At 42.5% G+C, this 22739-nt stretch overlaps 1 protein-coding gene across 2 annotated transcripts in view; it reads right to left on the bottom strand.

Annotated features, from left to right (window-relative positions):
• The window catches only part of CNTNAP5 (contactin associated protein family member 5), an 879857-nt gene that overhangs the window by 349741 nt on the left and 507377 nt on the right, over window positions 1-22739 (bottom strand). For both annotated transcript variants that reach the window (XM_068544014.1, XM_068544015.1), the window contains exons 9-10: window positions 15230-15379; window positions 12106-12277 (exon numbers count right to left, since the gene is read on the bottom strand). In XM_068544014.1, coding sequence (XP_068400115.1) covers window positions 12106-12277; window positions 15230-15379 — 322 coding nt within the window. The remainder of the gene's footprint in view (window positions 1-12105; window positions 12278-15229; window positions 15380-22739) is intronic.

Here is a 22739-nt window from a genome sequence, read left to right as displayed (position 1 = left end):
AAAACAGGTCTAGATCCAAGGACACAAGGAAGACCAGAGTAGGGAAAACCCAGCCACTCTCTGAATCGTTCACTCCTGGATCCACAGGGCAAAGAAACGTGTCTGGCACACTATAGGTTCCCAGAAAAGATTTGTGGAATGAATGTTTGGGTCACAAAGGAACATTCGCAGAACTTGGGCAGCCTCTCAGCAAGTAGGAAGGTCAAGGGCTTCAGGGCTCACTGGACACAAACATATCGTGTGTACTGTGTGTGTGAATAGCTACACACGTATGTGCACCCACAAAGGCTGGAGCTAATACATAGGATTCTCATTTCAGAGTGTGAGGTTCTGTCATTATCAATACAAATATTTGGTCCAATCCATAAGCCTTCGGTTGTTTAACAACGACAACTGGTACTTTCTTTTTTTCTAAGCAGGGATAGCTCCCTACCTAATTATGACAAAAATATTATGTTTTTCAGCATGTCGTAAGTAGGTATAAGGTGATGATAACATCTCGTCATGATAAAGTTAATGGTGTTCCTGATGTTTCACAAGAGTTTAGACACATTTAAGTTCTCTTGTGTAACTGTCCGCTTTAGGTTTGTTTTCTCCCTTTGCATTTTCCAGGTGTTGAGATATCTCTCCTGCTTGGTCCACAGTATATCCCAATATCAAGAGAGGCAGGCCCTGCCACTGGCTTAGTAAATCACGTTGAAGCAATCTTTTTAACATGAAGCAAAACCTGGAGGGAAGATTTCAAGTCTGTAACTTAAACCAAGCGCAAACATTAATCACTTGCCTGAAAAATAAAACAGGTTACATAGGTAAGTAAATTATTTAGAAAGGGGTCATCCTTCTCTGCCTGTGTATAGGTTTTCCAAAAATCTGGCCTCCTGAGACACATAGATCCCCATCCATTTCTGTCTCTCTTGCTTGTAACTTTAAGAACTTTCATCTTCCTGCTGTCAGTCTACCCTTATCCTGCCTAACTCCAAAAGGGAGGCAACAACCTCATTCTTGTTTCACAACCTCCAGTGATAAAATGGATGCCCTGTCCCCATCTGACAACTGAGGGAGCTGAGCTAGGAGGAGGGTAAGTCCAAAGTTAGGCTAACATGTAAACAGAAGGGGGTTCACCACCTTGAGATCCTGAGTTTGCTTTCGTTTGGAGGTAAGTTACTAAATATACATTTTTTAAAATTTATTTATTTTATTTATTTATCTTTGGCTGCACTGGGTCTTCGTTGCTGCACGTGGGCTTTCTCTAATTGCGGCGAGCGGGGGCTACTCTTCATTGCGGTGAGCAGGCTTCTCATAACCATGCCTTCTCTTTGTTGCAGAGCACGGGCTCTGGGCAAGCAGGCTTCAGTAGTTGTGGCACAGGAGCTCAGTAGTTGTGGCTCTCGGGCTCTAGAATTCAGGCTCAGTAGCTGTGGCGCACGGGCTTAGTTGCTCCGCAGCATGTGGGATCTTTCTGGACCAGGGATCGAACCTGTGTCCCCTGCATTGGCGGGAGGATTCTTAACCACTGCGCCAACAGGGAAGTCCCTTAAATATACATTAAAGTCTGTTTTCTCACCTGCCAAGCTGGGAAGCCAATTTTCCCTTTGGGCGCTGTGAGAGTTGCAGGGAACTAACACGCTGCCCATGCATGGGAAGCGGAGAGTAGGGGGTCTAACTCAGCATTCAGAAGTCCATGTCCCAGGAAAACCCAGGAGGCCAGATTCTTGTTCTGTGAACTTCCTATGAGATAAGTTGATTCAAGATAAAAATAACATAGGGCTAATTTTAAATTTCGGTTTCACTGGCAGAAACAAGTGAGGACATTTGATCACAGGTCAGACCTGTTTTTTCCCCAAAACGTATCAAGCTCCTTTTCTCTTCCAACTGTGTCTGTAAATGGTACTCACAGTGAGCCGCCAATGAATGCTTTTGGACTAGAGAGAAAACAGTGTTAAAGGCTACTGGTGCTTCACCTCAGCAGCCCAATGAGGGGACATCCATGCAGAAGAGGAAAACCTGAATGTGACATTAACTGTGTAAAAGGGTACACTCTTTGGAGAATGGGAAAAATGGATGGGAAGCCCTCATCAGGGTGTTGGATGAAGGCTAATTAAGATCATGATTGAGACTTCCCTGGTGGTCCAGTGGTTAAGACTCCGCACTTCCACTGCAGAGGGTATGGGTTCGATCCCTGGTTGGGGAACTAAGATCCCACATACCACACGGCGTGGCCAAAAAATTAAAAAATGTTAAAAATAGATCATGATTGATAGACTGGATAAACAACAAGGTCCTACTGTATAGCACAGAGAAATATATTCAATATCCTATGATAAACCATAACAGAAAAGAATATTTAAAAAAAGAATGTATATATATGTATAACTGAATCGCTTTGCTGTACAGCAGAAATTAACACAAGACTGTAAATCAACTATACTTCAATAAAAAATATTGATAAGATAATGATTGCATGAAGGGAGCAATAAGGGAGAATCTCTTCCTTCTTATTATTAATGTAGAAATGTTTTCTGCAGGCTTAAATATAAGCACTGCCTCACAGACGTAACTTGAGAACCTCAAGTAACCTTTTGTTCACGTTTCGATCCAAAGCAGAACTTTTCCTTGGCTTTTACGTTGTCTAAAACATCGGAAGTTCTTAGGCAGTATTTCTCAGATGATCCAAGCACTGCTGATTCTGAGAGGCATTTTCTTACTGCCACCTGAATGCAGACATCTCACCTCAACCTCATCACTGGAGCTCTCGGAATGAAGCCCTCATCTTCGGAAGCGCTTGTGACTATTCACCCAGCTCCTTGTTCCAGCTTTGTTTTCAGCACGGATATTTCAGATGACCAGTTGGTGGGGGAAGAGTCTCACCATCTTCTGATGGGACAGAATGAAGCGCCACCCTTGACTTTGTCAACACGGTTTTCCATGAATCAAAGGCGCCCTGGTGCCCTTCCTCATGCACAGGTAGAGCTGCACCATTTCATCGAGATAATGATCCCCTTTTCTTGTGAAAACGAGTGATGAGAGAGATGAGTTTGGTAAGAGAACACAGATGCACTTGTTCAAGGTCACTTATTCAAATCAAACCCAGGCATCAAAGTCCTCCAGGGCCCCTTTTCCCTGCTGACATTCAGAGAGGTCTAAGACAGGAGGTGGGGGGGAGCCCTCACTGAAGAAGCAGACATATAAATCAGTACTTTTCCTGTGTAGTGCCGAGTGGGAGGCTCTGACCAAATCAGCTCAAAATCTACCTCCCCAAGATGGTCCTACCAAGTTAGTCCTGAGGCTCCGCCATTCCCTAATCGGCCTAAAGAAAGAGAGAAGGGTGGATGTCTTGGTGGAAGATTTCAGACTCTGAGTCTCTCTCAGTGTGTGTCTCAAGGTTGTGACAAGTCGCTGTGTGGATGAGAACCCCCCAGGCTTCCGTGGTGGTCTATCTGTCGCAGATCACACCCCTTCTCTTCCTGGGTTAGTACAACCTGTTTTGTGACGTGGACACAAGATGAATTCACATCATTTTCTCTTTTGCAATCCTGCTGAAGAATATAGGATGACTCCTAACTGAAAAGTCAGAGGTAGTGCAGTGCAAGGACAGACCTGATCTCTTCCACCAGACTCCTTGGTTCATAGCCAAGCTCTGCTGCATACTTGCTGTGTGACCTTGGACAACTTACTTAGCGTCACTGTGCCTCAATCTCACTCTGTAAAATGGAGTTAATAGTCTTACTTACTTCATAGGTTGCCTTGAGGATTGATCTATCTATCTATCTATCTACCTATCTATCTACCTACCTACCTATGGTGTATGAACGTATGTATGTATGTATCTACCTATGGTGTGTGTCTGTCTGTATGTATATATGTATGAAGGTATGTAACTATCTATCTATGGTGTATCTATGTCTGTCTGTATGTATGTATGTATCTATCTATCTATGGTATATGTATGTATGTATGTAACTATCTATCTACGGTGTATCTATGTCTGTATGTATGTATGTAGCTATCTATCTATGGTGTATGTATGTATGTATGCAACTATCTATCGTGTATGTATGTATGTAGCTATCTATGGTGTATTCATGTAGGTATGTATCTGTCTGTCTATCTATGGTATAATTATGTATGTATGTATCTATCTATATCACACACACACACACACACACACACGTGCATTTATGAGGTGTCCTGGCACACAGTAAACATCATCTAACGATTAACTATTACAATGGCCTGTTACTCAGATTTTAACTGTGTGCTGCCATGCTCCCTACGGCTTTGACTTTAGTTCTCTTTTACACACTGCTGCCAAAGCAGCCTTTCCCATCCAGGCAGACAAATGTCCAGCACCTCACCCACTCAGAGGCCCAGACTTATGCTCTCCACCCTGCCTGGAACAGACCCGCTTGACCGCTCTAAACCCAGTTCCTCTTGAAATCTCATTTCTTCTGTGACACTCCCTTGACCTGCTCTGGCTCTCCAAGCCCATCTTTTTTCTTTCCCCGGCCTTTGGGCAAAAACCCCTCTACCTGTACATGGACTGAGAGATCGGTAAAATCTGGCTTTGAACCCTGGCTCCACCAAATACGGAAAATGTGACCTTGGGCAGGTAACTGAACCTCCATAAGCACTAGAGGTCTTATTTCTTAAATAATAATAATGGAGCAAACCAATGGCTCTCAAATCTGAGTGTGCATCAGAATCACCTGGGGGGCTTGTGAAAACTCAGGCTGCTCCCACTTCCCCATGTTTGTGGCCCAGAAAGTATGGGTTGGGACCTGGGAATATGCAGTCATAACAAGCTGCCAGGTGACGCTGAGGCTGCTGGCCTGGGAACCACACTCTGAGGAGAACTTTGTGGATCTTGCAGAACTGTGCAGTGAATTAAATGAAATCATCCTGAGAGAATGTTTGCTCGGTAACTGTTGTATAAACTATAACCTTTCCCTGTCCTCCATGAAATAGCCTCAAAATGATAAATAAAAACAGCAGAAGTGCTCTTGTGTGGATTTGGGCCCCATCCCATGAGTTAAGGAAGAACACACCATATTGTAACATTTCTCACTTCGGAGTTAGAAGCTCAGATTGCGCGGGCTGTGCCCTTACAGTGGCTTTTCTGGCACCCGATGTACAAGTTTTCAATTGGAGAGAAAAATGAAAACATACGCATTGCCCTGCAATGTAAGCTTTTTATATAGCTCGCTGTTTTGAACAAACTCCCAGACACAGGGTGGGTTTTTAGCAGAAGTCTGTTTCTTGGAGGTCATCCCACTGAACACTTCCCCACATTCCGTGTTTACAGCACTCCCAGCTCTGAATCAAGAAGGTAAGAATTCTGACCAAAGAGTTTAGCAGATGCTTTTCTCAAAAGAATGTGTGTTGGGAGAAAGGGAAATCATTATGGAGTGAGAAGCTACATTTCCTAAATTATTTGGCTGCAGGAAACTTAAAGCAGTTTTCCACATGGGATTCACTCATTGGAACAAGCGGATTGTTTAATTTTATTATGTTTTTAACTTTTTATTTTATATTGGAGTATAGCTGATTAACAATGTTGTGTTAGTTTCAGGTGTACAGCAAAGTGATTCGGTTGCACATATACATGCATCTATTCTTTTTCAGATTCTTTTCCCATTTAGGTTGTTACATAATATTGGGCAGAGTTGATACAAATGAACTTATCTATGAAACAGAAACAGACTCACAAACTTAGAGAATGAATTTACCGTCACCGGGTGGGAAGGGTCGGGGGGGGGGAGGGATAGATTCGGAGTTCAGTATTGACATGTACACGCGGCTATATTTAAAATGGATAACCAAAAAGGACCTAATTTTAGAAAGCGTTAAGAGCGACACTGTCTCTACAGAAAGCAACAGCAAAGACCCCAGGAGCAGAGCCCCCGCTTTGGTACCTGTCTTTGCCACCCTCCACAAAACTGCTATTTCCTTCTACGAAAAACCAGAGCTGTGTGATCTCCAGGGACCTTCCCCAGTATCTTCACTCTATGAGGAAGGAACACAGGAAACGGTACTGTGACCAGGGAAACCTTTGCCACGCACCAGAAGACCAGGTGCAGTCTCTATCCATCTTTAGGAAGGTTTGCAGGAATATTTTTTGGTGGGTGGAGTCACTCTTATTATAACGATACCACCCCCCTACCACAAGGTGTGAGCTTAGTCTAGAAGGTAAAACCAAGCTCTGACTTTCAGAGGGACCAACAGGTCAAATAACTGTCTTCAAAATAACAAAAAAAACCAAGTAACATTTGTTGGCAGCAGCAGTGATTCTGAGACCCACCCTCCCTTCCACCCCAAACAGCCCTTCACTCAGACACCTCTGAGGGTCCGACTGTTTTCATTTATGCTGTTCGTAGTGGGAGGCAGGGGAGGGGCTGAGTGACAAAGGCCAGGGAGGGAGATGGAATTCAGTTGCCCCTAGCAGTGTCCCTTGGACTTATTTCAACAGCCTTTGGAGAGGGACACTGAGACAGAGCTGCTGGAACTCTCTAGAGACCCTGTGAGATTCTGATCAGGAGGGCAGCTTCTTGGGGGTCCAGCAGCAGCAGGACCCATTCCTCTCCCCCCAACACCTGGTCTCCTATTATACAGAATCCACGCAACCCCACTGCCTACAGGATTAGAAGCTTTAGGGCAGTGGTTCTCAAAGTCTGTCCCAGCAGCACCCTGGAATTTGTTAGAAAAGCAAATCCTCTGGCCCACCACAGTAAAAATCAGAAATTCTAGGGCCGGGGCCCAGCAATTTGGATTGTAACAGGCCCTCCTGGTGATTCTGATGCAAACAGGCTGGAATTTGCCTGCAAAATTTAAGGAAGCATTCATTCCCAGGTTCATGTAAATTCAGGGTGTACACAGGTATGAACCTGGAAATGAGGACCACCTTAAATTGTGTGCCCTGGGCACATCACGTGCTTTCCTTACCCTCTCCAGGCCCAGAGAGCCAATGCTTTAGGAGAATCCAGAGACCACAACCTTGGCACCGAAATTGATGCGCATCTTCCTAATAGGTGGTGGTTGGTGTCTCAGAGGGTCAGCTCAAAGGGAACTGAAACTCAAGGGAAGTCACTGAGCAACTGATCCGAGGGCACATATGAGGTCTAGATAGACCGCCACACCACAAACTACTGGGGATCCTTGGCTACAGTGGGGGCTGGCGAAACATCAGAGGGAGACCTGAGCTTCTCCTTTCCCCATGGAAACTGGAGATTCAGCAAACCTTTGGCTATAGGAATTCACATGGCGAACTCACTGAGTATCTACTCTTTACTGGACATACAACTGAGCGCCTGACTTCTTACACTCTCTCACTTAACTCTCAATGCGAAGGTAGGTTTTATTATCCTGGTTTTGCAAAAGAGGAAACAGACAAAAAGGTTAAATCCTATGTGTCCTATTTCAAGCTGACAAGAAGCATACTGGGAATTAAACATGCTCCAACACCTCTCAGATCCTCTGCCACCTGCACTGGGATTGATGACTTTCTCCAGGTGTGACGCCCACTTCCCCTCACTGACTCTTCAGCGTCCCTGTTTGCTCCTCCCGGTTTGGCTTCACACCTTGGATCTTGTCTCCTATCGGAACGAAGTCTTAGACAGCATTTGGTGATTTGTTTCTTCTGCCCTGGGCTTTGAACCCTGAAGGACGGGATATGGCTCCTGGAATTAACTGCTTGGATCTTTCAATAAAAGCACTTCTTGACCTGGCCCACCAAGAGTGGGACATCCTTATATCACTCAGACGTTGCCTGAGTAGAGTTCCCTAATATTCTGTAATAACCTAAATGAGAAAAGAGTTTGAAAAAGGATAGATATATGTATATGTATAACTGATTCACTTTGCTGTACACCTGAAACTAACACAACATTGTTAATCAACTGTACTCCAATATAAATTAAACTTTAAAAAATATAAGCTACAAGGATACAGTGTAAAACATGGGAAATATAGCAAATATTTCATAATAACTATATATGGATTATAACATTTAAAATTGTGAATCACTGTATTGTACCCTTGAAACGTATATAATATAAAAAAAAAAGACTATATATTCAAAAAAGAAAAAAGAAAAAAAAAGACCTTGCCTGATATCACATACCATTTTTAATGCCTCTCTTTTAAATGGAATCTCATCAGGCACCTAAGGCTGACAAGGAATCTAATAGATGGCCTATCCCTGAACAATTTTTATATGGTTGGGCGGAAGATGAGGTTTAGATCCACATATTTAGATCCACAGACACACAATGACTGCCATTTCCAGGTCAGATCCTTTTGAGTAGATAGCACAAGGGCGAGAACACTGGCAGTGTCTAACTCTGGACTGCAACTTCAGCCCTGTGACCATGGAAAAGTGAACATTATCTCCAGGTCTTAGTTTACCCCCTTGAAAAAATGGGGATATAAATGCTCTCATACTCTCGTATCTTCTACAACTCTTACCACATCTTATTTTACTCAAGAATATATAATAAGACTGCCTCGTTCATTCACTCAATGCCTGTTTACGAGGTCAAATAAACCAGGGCGTGATTCTGCTCTAAGCATACTCTGCTCGAGGATGGTTGAGAATATCAAGCCTGGCCTACTTTAAGCCCACGGGGTGCAAGAGATAAGTATAGCTCATGAAGAACCGTGTTTTGGGATGAGGAGAACATGAGACTGGAGATTCAGTCTGCAGAGGAGGGATGGTGGGTGCACATCATATTCTAGAGGTTTAAAGACCACCGAAGGGGCTTGGGGTCTGCCGGGTCCCAACGGTGACTCCTACGAGGTTCTCCCAACCTGACCTTGGACTGTCAGGCACGGGGCGGTCCTCCAATGGGGCCTCCTAAAGTCAGTGCTTTCCCTTCTGCCAGAGAAGTAGGCCAGCCCAGTTCCTCCTTTCTTCCCTGAGGCCAGAAGCTTCAGCAAAGTGCCCATTACTGAGATGCAAATTGTTGGTTTAAATCCTTCAGTCCCCGAGAAGGAACTCTCCCAGCTTTTACTCAAGACCTCAGCCAGAAAAAAGAATGAAATAATGCCATTTGCAGCAACAGAGATGGTGAAGTAAGTCAGACAGAGGAAGACAAACATCATGATATCGCTTATATGTGGAATCTAAAATAAGGATACAAATGAACTTATTTACCAAACAGAAACAGACTCACAGACAGAGAAAACAAATTTATGGTTACCAAAAGGGGAAGGTAGGCGGGAGGGATAAATTAGGAGTTTGGGATTAAGAAACACCCACTACTATATATAAAACAGATAACCAACAAGGACCTACTGTATAGTACAGGGAACTCTACTCAATATTCTGTAATAACCTAAATGGGAAAAGATTCTGAAAAAGAATAGATACATGTATATGTATAACTGAATCACTTTGCTGTACACCTGAAACTAACACAACATGGAAAATCAGCTATACTCCAATATAAAATAAAATTTTTTTAAATAAAATAAAACGCAACTGTACTCACAGTATGACATTTGAATATATTTTCATCAAAAACGCATAATAAAGGTAAGAAATTTAAAAATCAAAATTCTTTTTGTATGTTTTCACAAAATTATTTCCTTCTAAGCATTCAAAGCTTGCTATTACAAATAAAATATAAAATAGGAATCATAGTTAATGAAAACCAAAATTTTTAATCAAAATGATTTAAATAAAACTAGTGTTTAATGTTTTAAAATATTCATTGAATTTCATTAAACCTTACTAAATTTTTCTAAAAAAAACCCCAAAAACCGAGAACAAACCACAGCCAGACTGTTCTCTACCCCCTTGTCTCCCGCCAAACCCTGCCCCCACCCCAAGTGGCAAGTGCCTTGAAGGCAAAACTTCACGCTTGCCCTTAAATCAGGTTCGTGTTGATTAACACATTAAAAATAAAATGCAAAACTCAGAAACCACCTGCTTTTCTAACCCCAGCTCCCGCTCTCCACCAAATATTAAATAGAAGTTCAAGAAATAATTAGTTAAGCAAAGCCTTTTACCAGTTTCCCTTCTGTTAGAGACACTGTCTGGCAAATCAAGAAAAATGTCCCATTTACCCACTAAACTAAACACAATCCCTTATTATACAATTAACCAAAACACAATTGTATGTAATACGATTATACAGACTACAATTACACAAAAGTAATGATGCGGCATAGATGGCAATGGCGTCCGTGTAATCGAAAATAATGAGAGCTCCCTTGATTAGAAATTAACTTATCATAAGAGATCCCTATTGATAAGTGTCCCCTCTACTGATCTACACTTTGCAAAAGGCGGTCTGGCTGATGAAGTCAGATGCTCCCTCCTCATCATTAATAAAGACTATAGGGTAGCAACCATTCCACACAGTGTCTTTTACTCTGAGGTCTCTAAACCAGCACAGTCTAATGAAGCAGACATTTTATTACCCACTTTTCCAGCTGGCCAAATAGAAAAAAATGAAGCAGGAGAGCCTGCAAGTCTGTGTGATTTGTTGACGATCCCATGCGGAGTGGTATTAACAGAGAAACACGCACATAAAGTTCCACCCAATTGTATCAGTCATTCCAGGCATGAGAGGAGACTGTGGTCTGCAGAGCTGCTTTCTGTGTCGTGCTCAGTACAGGCGCCTGCTACTTCTCATCGTTGCTCCCCTGCACTGGGGCTGTCACCTCACCACCTCTGCGCTGGTTCTTTTCCAATCCATCCTTCTCCCACTTCCTGAGTACTCCTTTTACGAAGCAAACCTGACTACCTTCCCTGAGTCTTCCTAGAGCACGAGGCTAAATGCCTTAGGCACGCCAAGTTCTTCCTAATTGGCCGTATTCACATCACGTGCTCTATTACCAAGACTTACCATCCCCACTGAGCTATATTTTGTGGAATCTAAGACACGGTTTGTTGTAAGACATGCCATTATTTTATATGCTCCGAAGAAAAATAAATATTGCCAATTCAACTATTATAAACAATCAGATGTAAAACGCGTCCCAATATTAGAGATATTTAAATGAAAACTAAGTGTCTCGAGTGGACAAAATACTTGCAAGCCATGACCCTCCCCCCATTTCTATGGCATTTCACATGCCATATCCTGCCCATATGCCTACAATACCATCACCCCCACTCCTCAGCCAAGCCTGTCCGTCCTTTAAAACTCAGCCCAACACCACTTCCTGAAAACCTTCCTGACCTCAGCTGCCACTGTCATATGTCCCACAAATAAGGGTACACTTCCTGGCCATTGATAGCATTTTATAGTAATGTATAATTAATTCCCTGATAAAACACAAGCAGGGACTCTGTATCACCCACACACAGGCAAGCACATAACATGTATTCACCTATTCGGTCAATGGTATTTTGACTGGGGTGAGTAGAATTGGAAGAAAGACGGAGGTTAAGTGCTAGAGAAGAAACGTGGATCACATGATTAACCTTGCTGAAAATTCAGAAACTCCTCCTCTTGTATTTTCTCCAGCATGTCTTTGAATCCAGAAACTTCAAATAGAAGAGGAGCCAGAGCCCAGGAGAAATGAAGAGGGAGAGGGAGCTTTTGCTAGATGTGTAGGTTGGGGAATAATAGTGCTGATTCTCTGTCCAGGGTCCAGTCTCCTCTGGGCCAAAGAAACAGAGGGTTAGGGGTGGTGACAGCAAAAATCAGGCCACCAGGGAGTCACTGTACAACTGGACCCTGTTATAGGAATCCCAGAGGGTTTGATTTTCATCTGTCAGTTTTAGAAAGGACACTCACTGCAGTGAAGAATGAAATGGTTTAGGAGACAAGCAATTTCTCCCTCCTTTTTGCTTCACTCTTAACTTCAAAGTAATCAAATGTTGTTTACGCATACAATTTTAATCCTTTCACAAATTTGTATTTTGATTTAATTTGCATATCCCATTTACTGCAAGTCGACATGAAGAGAGACTCAACTCATTTAAACCATTTTTCTCTGGGCCAGAAATCCTTTCAGAAATATCTTCCATTAGGCGACTCAATTATGTCTAATGTGGCTGATGTCAGGGGATTCGAATTTTGGTGAAAGAAGCTCATATTTAGAAGAGGGAAAATGGGAAGGTGGGTGGGAGAACAGAGGAGAAGAGACCATAATTACCTGTCTTTGATGCTACACAGATCAATGTGTAAATCACTAAAGTTCCCCAGGGAACCTTGCTGAACTGAAATGAGGTCCTTGGGCTGGTTATCAATAAAGATGAGCCTCATGCAGCCTTGGAAAGCCTTAATGGGATTTAAGCACTGGGAATCGGTGAGATTGTCGGGGCACCCTGTGGGACAGAGAAAAACGAAAATGAAGAAGAATACTGAAATGATCAGTTATTGCTTTGGTGACCTATTGACGGAAGACCTTAAGGTCTGATTATTTCGGTGTATTTTCATTCACAGCAGTGCACACATTTTTGTTGTAAATCCTAGCATCCTCAGAGAGGGGACAAAACTGGTACAAAATGGGGCATACTCAATCACTGTATAGAATGGAAGACAAAATGTGTTAAAGGGGATACCGATCCTATCGCATTTATCTCGTTTTTTTTTTTTTTTAAACTTCATTAGGAGATTAGAAGTCAGCAGCAACTTTATTAGGAGAATCAAACCCACAGAGACTTCAGATAGTGGAATTATTAAAACCATGATATAAAATAAATATAGTTATTATACCTAAAGAAATAAACCCAGGGAATTAAAATACGTATCTCATTCTTATTTCTTTTCGCCCTGTTCGTAAGCTATTTGCCCTTCTTTTGTGGGGTATACTTACTTCACTCAGCCCAAGAAAGCAACATATCATAACTACTTGGGAATTTCTGTCTTGAAACACACTTTTAAATGCACACTTCAATTCCTAATTACACATTCAAAGAAAATTACGCTTTGGGTAACGATGGTAGCAGAGCAATTGCCTGGTGAATTGTCAGCATTATCAGGCTTGGTTCCTGAGAAAGGTACACACAGGAAAGTAGCTGGAATTTTGAAGTGATATGCAAAGCAAATCCAGATGCTAAAGGAATGAAGGGTTTACATGCACATAGTTATAGGGCTGTAATCACATACCTGAAAGGTTAATGCCATACATTTTTAAAGGGTGCTCTTTAAAAAAAAAAAAAAAAAAAAACAACAGGCACTACACTGATTGAGCATAGCTTGCAACCGCCAGGGAATAACTACGCATTAAGACAGGTATAGAGCCATGTACGTGCACGCGTGCTTGCGTTCTTTATAAACTCCATCCCGATGGTTTTAATAGGTTCAGAGCATATGGGGATGCATGCTTGAAAACATGGCAATAACCTGTCAATAATTGGGAATTATTTCAACCATCTCTAATAGACAGTCACTGCTGGGCTGAAGCCCAGCAGTTGGTTAACGGCTCACAGGCATACTATAAAATGAAGAGAGATGCTACAACTTCTAACTGAAGCCATAGAGAGAATTTACGTACGTTGACTATTATCCCTCGAACTCATTTTTCACTTTCCTTAAGTTTACAGTCTACGTGTGGGGCATTTCCTTAAACACTGTTCAGATCCCAGAGAAATCTTCCCTCCTCAGCCTGAAGCCCCGTTCAGACCCACGTCTAAAAACACTTCAGCTGGGGGAGGGGAGCCCTTCTGCCTTTGAGGCATTTCGGATGCTTAACTAACATAATTAATTCAACATCATTTTCCCCAGAAAGAAATACAAGGTTGCTTTTCTCTGCTGTCTATGAAACACTGCATGTGATGCAAAATTATACAGTCTGTGAAACGTATCTTTGGGGGCCACCAGACCTTTCTTCTGCAGTCTTTACATTCCTTTGCTGTCCCTAGTGGCTCACGGAGAACACAGATGTGGGGTTGAATCCTACGACTCACACAAATTATTTCATCTCTGCAAACACAGGTCTTATTATCTGTAAAATGGGGCTAACATTACCTACCTCATAAGGATTCTGCATGAATTAAATGACATAAAATATTTACAGAGAATCAAAGTGTTCCCTTTTTAAAGGAATTTGTTATCTAGGCACATGTGGAGATTTGGAGTGAAGGACAGAGGCTCTGGCCCTGAAATCAAACCACAAAGGAATCACTCCACACTGCTTCCCTCCCAGGACACCCGGATGTGTACATGGCATCTGTGCAAAGTCCCTTTCGTATTTCAAAGCTTAACCTCATGTCATTGGTATGAGAGAAGTGATTTGCAAATTCTCTTTTAGAGACTGCACTTTATAATTTTACAGGATACTTCTCTTTAGACCAGGCCCAGCTGAGACCCAGATCTACAAAAGCTGAAGCCAGTCTGTCCGTTCTAATGGAGAAAGCACGATGTTGTACATTTAACCTTGATCTCACTGAATTCTCCCAGAAATTCTGCTTTGTTTCCCAACATCCTGGATAAGGAAGTTCAAGGACCATGAGTATGTTACTCGAGGTCACACAGCTACTGGAATTAATTACTCTTTAGAGATTGTTTCTATAATACCAACAACTGGCTAAGTAATTAGACACGAATATTTTTAATGAAGAAAAACCTGTAAAAAACTAAATAAAAATATACATATGTCTATAAAAATGAAGCAAATGCCTAATTATGTATTTTTCTTCCTTACCAGTTTGCCCTTGTGTTTTCATCTTTGCAAAGTTTCCTAGCATTGGAGGGGGCAGGGTCTATACTGGCTGCTCTTTGTGAAGCTACAAGTTCATGGGCTTCTAGGTCTTCCTCATTTTCAGCTGCCCCCCTCCATGGGCATGGCCTCCAGGGATGTGGGGAACAGACGAATAGGGGATTAAGAAAGCAAATCAGCAGAGAAATGACTGAGAAAGCTGAGGATGCTGGTTGTACCTTCCTACCTGGATTTTTTTTTTTTTTTTTTTCTCTTGCAGGTACTGCTGACTATCGGTACGCTTTCTCCAAGTTTTCAGCTGAGTTTCTCTTTTGGAATATGATCACAGAGTCTGGCATGGCTACAAAAGTCTCCTTGGGATGTGTTATGTAACACCAGCTCTCACAGCTAGATTTTTTTTTTTTTTTTTTTTGTCCTCAGCACCGACCTAGATAATTTATATTTGTACAGCTGTGGGAAAGTTTGCTTCTCATTTCTTCGGGCTTGAGGGTAAGGTGCGCGTGCGTGTGTGTTGGGAGAACGGTCAGTTTGACACAGAAAAGAATGGTCATAGTGACATAATTGTCCACTGCATCCTCCCTCCTTTATTTTCAACCTCAAAAGCTGGGGAATTTACCTCCAAAGTAATAGCGATTTCCAGAATAAATCTGCATCCGGGTGGTGTCCTCAGCCGGGGATGCTGCATCGTTATCCAGAGTGAGAGTGATGTGGTTCCTTCTGGCGCTGATGGTCACTGAATGCCACAAGCCATCATTCAAGTCACTGCCTGCAAAAGAAACAGGAAGGGCAAGTGTAGGGATGACGGATTTGGGCAGCTGTGGAGAGAGCAGGGCTCGTTTCCTTGCCTGCGGTGGTCCCTGTACATTCTCAGAGCGGCCCCTCTCTTCCTCTGGCGTAAAACAAACCCTCAGCTGCTTCCCAGGCATCTTTCTTTTCCTTTTTACCACTTCCTTCTATTATTTTGCTTTTTTAAAAGGGGCTGAACCACTTCTGACATGTTTGCTTTGAAAACAAAAGGGCAGAACACAAATGTGTTTGTATACTACAAAGGTACAGAAAATATTTATTGACTTATTGATAGAAAATGCAGAGTAAAAAGTGAAAAAAAAAAAAAAAGAAAAATTCAAAACGTTCCCGGTGATTTTTAATCTCTGAGTGGTGGGGTTACAGGCAATTTTAGTCTTCTCGCATTTTTCTACACGTGACTTGTATTTCTTTTTTAGTAAAGAAAATAAACTGTTTTAGAGGCAAAAGTAGATGAGGAAAGCTAGATTCCAATGACACACCAGGCAGAGGAATCTCCTGCTGAAAGGAGGTAACAGACTAGTTTAGTTCCAACCTTTTTCCTGAACTAATTATCTGACACTGAGTCACCTACCTTCACGGAGCTCTGGTTTTATCTTCTGTAAATACCGTAATTCTTACTCTGTATCATTGGTAAGGGATCCATTGAGATCAGGCAGGAAAGTTCCCAGGCTGTGGGCACAGTGGGTGTTTATTAAAAGGCAATTTCTCTCTCGTTCTTTTGCCCCAGATGCCTTTGACTTGCACTGCACTGCCGACCTACCTTGTTGAGGGAAGCGTGCTGGGAATTACGCACCAGTGTTTCCACCCTTTCCTACAAAAAGTTTGTCATCTTTTAAGGCTCTGTCTGTGCAAAGTGCTTGCTGAAGGAAACATGGTCGTATTACCCAGTGCAGTCACAAAGATTTGTTGGTAACCAGATCACAGAGCCCCCCATGTCTTCACTCAATAGACATGTGCCCTGCTGTGGGCCGAGTTATCCTTCTTTTCTCATTGCCTCAGTTTCCTCCCCTGCAAAATGGGGAGAATGACTGTACTCACAGCCTCTTGTGAGAATTATACCCGTTAATACAGTAGGGCCTGTAGGACAGTTCATATCACGTCGCAAGTAGAAATCATGCTCGCTAAAGCAAAAGGACAGAAGAGCAACCACAAAATGCTCCCCTGCATTTGGGAGAAAGGATAGTCATATCATCGGGTCTCTATCCTGGGGTAATCCACAGTTAGATGGAAGAGACTTAGGCAAAGCGGCTTAAAATACTGTCCTTTGAGCACTTCAGGCTGGTGGCTTAGAGAAGCAGGCGGACAACAGCCCTGCTTGCAATTCGGGGTGAACCAGTAACATGGGGATAGAGAAGGAAGACCTAACTCCACATAAGGATCCTGAAAATACTTCATAGAAGAGGCGGTTTTTGAAAACTGAGCAAGAGTTTCCCACTTCCGAAGAGTTCCGGGGGACAGAGAGCCTGTACAGAGAAGCAAAGGTCTGGAATGAGAAGCAGGACAGGGCAACAGGAAAGCAGGTGGGAAGAGAGTCCGGTCAGGGGCCTCGTGTGCCAGGCTAAGGAAGGCATTTCAACAATGTCCTCGGACAAAGGATTCTGGAGGGCACTTTACCCAAGCCAATTCTCTCAGAATCTCTGGCGATGGAGTCCCAGACATCTGCATTTTAAACAAGCCCCCTTGATGATTCTGATGTGTAGCCAGGAATGCAATCACTGGTCTAGAAGTGATGAAATCACTGGGAGTCCAAGAGGGGACCATTAGCGTGGTGATGACCTGCCTGGAGCTGCACATTGAGAGACTCTGGTGGCCAAAAGTCGGGGCTGGGAGGAGTCGAGGCTGGAAACAGAACCGGTGGGGCCTCTCACTTGCACAGAATGACCAGGAGACAGAATGACCAGGGTCTCAGCCAAAGTATTAGCAGCGAAAATGGAGAGGAAGGGATGGATGAAGGGCTATTTCCGGAGCTAAAGGAGCTCAGCCTTGGTAGCGCCTACAGGGGCGCAGTCCCTGAGAAACCAGCTGGGAAGAAAGCACTGACAATCAGACCGGAGGTCTTCAGGGCTTCTTAGAACAGCTACTGAAGAGCTCGTGGCCCTGAGCCATCTGATGGCAGGAGAAGCTGCCCCCGGGAAAGCACAGCACCAGGCTGGGGGCCCAGCTGCGTTGCACCAGGGCAGCCAAGCTCCATCTGTTCAGAATGGCCCAGATGTAGGTCTTCCTGCGTTTCCCGCCAGCTCCCTCTCAGCCAGTGTTTGCTGCAGCCCTGAACATCTGCTTGGGGTGGAGAGGAGAATCCAGAAGCTACTCAGCCTGGAGGCCCTACTTTCCCCCAGAGGCCAGGGTCTGGGTCCCAGCAACAGGGATTCTGCTAATGAGGCAGAGGGTCTGTCAGGTGTTTCCTGGTGCTGAACATTTGACTTCTGTCAGGGGCATTTGGTGGGCATGGCCAGCTGAGGTCTTTACTCCTTTTACTGTCATTTGCGTACTGATTTAAATACCTCTGCATAACAGATGAGACTGCATTTGCAGGTAAACTCTAGACTGGGCTGGAAGGAAGTCAGTAACTAGTTCAACACATAGGGTGAAAATAGCCCCTAAGGGCCCAGCTAGGCATCAGGGATACAGTAGGGAAGAAAGTACAGACGGAGGCCGGGGGAGTGTGCCATCTAATTAGAGACACATCACTGAGTCACTGTACAGAGGACCCTGGCACGAGGAAGAGGTCTACTCAGTATGAGGGGACCAGGGCTGGGGCTCAAGCTTATGTGTTCTGACTTGGGGTCCCACCCCCTCCCCAGGCCACTATCCACATTTCTGTCTTTAAAAGCATCACTTAATAAGGGTTTGCTTGGTCAGTTGTTTGTTTTCTTTTTCTTTTCGTTTTTTCTTTCTGGTCTGCTTTTCCTTTTAATTCGATCTCTTTTGATCTTTTCCTACATGGTCCCTAGTCCCTGCAGGGAGAGCCTGTGTGAAATCTTAGCTCTTAGAATTATTCGAACAGTAGCTCTTGCTGCTGACCACACAAAGGGATTACCTGGGCAGATTTGGAAAAGACAGGTCCCTGGGCCCTACACCAGCTTAATTAAGGCAGACTTCTGGGGGTGGCCACAGGCCTTGGAAGTTTCAAAGACCCCCAGAGCTTCAATTGCGCAGCCCGGGTTGGGAACTAATCCGTGAGAGGTTTCAGAAGAGGAAGGAAAGAAGCTAAGAAAAATAAGACTGGCTCAGAGGAGCTGACCTGGGCATAGATTCCAAGGCAAGCGAACTGGCAGATCCCTCTCTAAAAATCTGCTTCTACCTGGGCTCTCTTTTTCCCTTCATTCTGTTAACGGATCCAAAATAACACCCCTGGAGCTTCTTCCAGGTTTATTTTTTAAGAACGCTCTTTAAAAGGTACAGGTTTAAGTGCTATTAATTATTCACAAATTAGGGAAAATCAATTCCATCAGGTTGCTTTCCTTCAAAAACCTAAGATAAGGAGCTCTGAAAAAACAAAAGTTCTCAATGAAAGGAACAGGAAAGCGTTACCTTTGAGGCCAGGAACACCTTCTTGGGGAAAAAAACCTCTCGGGGTGGAAAAATACAGTATTGAGGACCACTTAGGGGTGCTAAGCACTCATATGATTGAAAAGCTGAGGCTGAAAATGTGGGACTTGGGTTCTGGAAAGATTATTGGATGACGACAAACATAAAACTTCTGAACTTTAATGTGATGTTAAATAATATTTGTCATCTCCCAGACTGGTAAAGAATAAAAACCAATTATAGTCTCTGTTAGTGGATATAGAGGGAAACAGGCAATTTCAAAATTGGTAATTCTTTCTAGAAGGCAATATACCAACAAGTATCAAAAACCCTAAAAATATCATACCTCATCTCTACAAATTTTATTCTGAAGAATTAATCCTAAAATAGAAACAGAGATGCAAACAAGGTTTATGGTGAAGAGAGTTCATGACATCATTTATAATAGCAAAAATTCACAACTACTAATATTTCCAATAAGGGTAGGTTAGATAAATCAGATGCAGTATATTCAGTAACATGGAATATAATCCTGAATCTTTGTTTTTCTGTATGAATTTTAGTATAATGCATCTAATGCCATGAAATAGACTGTGATGTTTCTATAGAGATTGTATTAAATTTGTAACTTAACTTAGGGAGAAATGATATCTTTATAATGTTGTTATCCCATCCAAGAATGGGATATCTTTTTACATTTGTCCAAGACTTATTCAGTGCCTTTCAGAAGTGTTTTAACATTTTTCTTGTATGGTTTTGCACATTTCTTGTCAAATTTATTCCAAGTATTTCACCCTCTTTGTCACTATCGTAAATGAAATGTTCTCTACCATTCATAATAACATGGAATATAATATAGTCATTAAAAATCACAATTCCAGGAATGATAGTGATATCCTGAAAAGTGAAAAACAGTATGTGTGGTACGGTTCCCATTTTGTTAAAGATAACTACAAAAGTACTGGAACAATATTGAATGATAGAATCACAGATTCTTTTTTCTTATACAGAGTACTAGAATTTGCCAAGTTTCTAAAAAAGTGTGCGACGTTTATAATCATTTTTTCAAAACTAACAAACTGTTGAGGCTGAGATAAAGGATAGGGAAAGTTTTCTCGTTCTTTTCCACTTCTTGCCCCCATTATTTAAAGTGGCTGCTTCCTGGTCCCAGAATTCAGCCTAAGGCATGAGTATAAAAGGTCTCTCACAGAGAGGGTTAAATAGGCTTAGAAGTTTTTCTTCATGGAAAAAAAAAAAAAAAAAAAGACACTTTCCATCCTTGCAACTGAACTTGCAAATTGAAATGTGAAACACAGCCCAATTGTAAAAATAGCTAATAATACACTCTACCAGTATTGAATATCTACAACGTGCCAGGCACTTTAAATATGTAATTCCTAGGTCTCACCATAGCGCTGGAGGCCAAGCTTTACAGCTCACGTTATATATGCTAAAACAGAAAACTGGCGAGGCTGCCCTGGGTCCTATGGCTACCACAGAGCCAGAATTCAAGGGGTCGGGCACCTAGGCTGAGCTGTCAGGCAGGCACGCAGGATGAGTCCCTTCTGCGCTCCACACTTCCAAAGCTAGCCCTGCTCTGCTCCAGGAATCGCTCTGATGGCCAGTTACCTCTGCAGAGTTCTATTTTCTGCTGTGGAATTCACCTTTGCTTTTATTTACTTATATTTTTGAAATAGCTTTATTGAGATAAAATTCACATACTGTATACTCCATCTATGTAAAATGCAGTTCAGTGTTTTTCTGTATATTCACAGAGTTAGGCCAGCAATCACAATTAATTCTAAAATGTCTGGAGCCCCCCCAGAGAAAGGCTGTAACCTTAGCTATCAGTCTCCAATCTCCCCAGTCCCCCACCTCCAGCTGTGCCAGCCACTCATCCACTTTCTGTCTCTATGGATTTGCCGATGGAGGAGATTTCATACAGATGAAGTCATACATCATGTTCCCTTTTGTGACTGGCTTCTTTTGCTTCACATAATGTTTTCAAGGTTCATCGTAGGTAGCAGCTTGTATCAGTCTATCTGTATGGCTGAATGTCTTTCCATTGTGTGGATAGACCACATTTCGTTTGTCCTTTTGCCAGTTGATGGACATTCGGGTTGCTTCCACTTTGCAGGTATTATGAATAATGCTGCTATGAACACTCCTGTACAAATTTCTGTGTGGACCTATGTCTCCAGTTCTCTTAGATGTACACCTAGGAGTGGAATCGCTGAATCATATGGTAACTCCATAGCTAACCTTTTGAGGAACTGCCAGAGTGTTTCCAAAGTGGCTGCACCAGTTTCTATTCTCACAAGGCAACTTCCCCTTTGACAAGACTGAGTTCAAACTTTGGCCCTGTCCTTTCGTGGAACTTCTAGCTTCTAAGAAGGATTAAGGCACAATTCAACTTTTTTTTTCTTAAAATATCTGCTTAGGTCTGACCTTGGAATTCTCGCTGACTTTTACTACTTTGATTTTATTTTTCTAGATAAATATCACTACCAACATCTTATGTGTTTTTTTAATACTTTGTATAATGAGACCTTTCCAACAATTTACAGTTCACGTTTGATGAAATTGACACTAAAAGCAGTTTAGCAATATGCTGAAGGCCTAAACTTTTTTACAGGAGTAACATTTTCCCTTGAAGTAGAGTTTCTCCACTCTGGCCCTGGGCGTTTGGGACTGGATAATCTTTTGTTGAGGGTGTGGTATTCTGTACTATGCTTCTTGTGTGGGATGGTCAGCGGCATTCCTGAATCCCTGGATGCCCCCGTCCCCAGCACCAGAAACATCACCAGACATGGAGTTATATGAGCTGTTTGTATATTTTGGAAATTAACCCTTTGTCGGTCGCATGGTTTGCAAATATTTTCTCCCATTCTGTAGGCTGTCTTTTCGTTTTGTTTATGGTATCCTTTACCGTGCAGACACTTTTAAGTTTAATCAGGTCCCATTTGTTTATTTTCATTTTTATTTCCATCACTCTAGGGGATGGATCAAAAAAAAAATATTGCTGTGATTCAGGTTAAAGAGTGTTCTGTCCATGCTTTCCTCTAGCAGGTTGAGATTAACATATACACACTACTATATATAACAGAGACAACCAACAAGTGCCTACTGTGTAACACAGGGAGCTCTATTCACTATCTTGTAATAACCTCTAATGGAAAAGAATCTGAAAAAGAACAGTTCTATATGTATTATATATCTGAATAACTTTGCTGTACACCTGAAACTAACACAATGTTGTAAATCAACTGTACTGCAAGTAAAAAATAAATAAATAAAGGGGGAAAAAAAAACCCCACCACCACCAACAACCTTAGAGTTTTATGAGAATAAAATGATAAATTTATATGGATATGCTTAGCACATTATTTGGCCATGCTAGAAAATTATAAAATTAGGTTTGTGCTTAAAAAAAAAATCATCACCAGACATTGCCAGAAGTCCCCTGCATGAGACTGGGGGAACAGGAGGCCGGGGTAGATGGGGGTGGAGAATTTCCCTTGGTTGAGCACTGCTGGGTTCAGGGAATAATTCTGAGATTGCAGAGTCTCAGAAAGCAAGGGCTTGCTTTATGTCTCCCTCCCTTTCTGTTTTTCTCTCATTCTCAGTCCAATTCCTAACAGATCTTTGCATTTCAGCCTTCATCTTATTTCAGTGTCTCTTTTCATGGTTTGAAGACAGAAACATGGAAATCGGGTGGCTGTCGCAGCACCTCTAACCATTGGGCATACAGTCACACCAGGACACACAGAGCTCAGCCCAGGCCAGAGCAG

This window comes from Eschrichtius robustus, chromosome 5 (assembly GCF_028021215.1).
Source record: "Eschrichtius robustus isolate mEscRob2 chromosome 5, mEscRob2.pri, whole genome shotgun sequence".
NCBI lineage: Eukaryota > Metazoa > Chordata > Mammalia > Artiodactyla > Eschrichtiidae > Eschrichtius > Eschrichtius robustus.
This window is presented reverse-complemented; position numbering and strand designations above follow the sequence as displayed.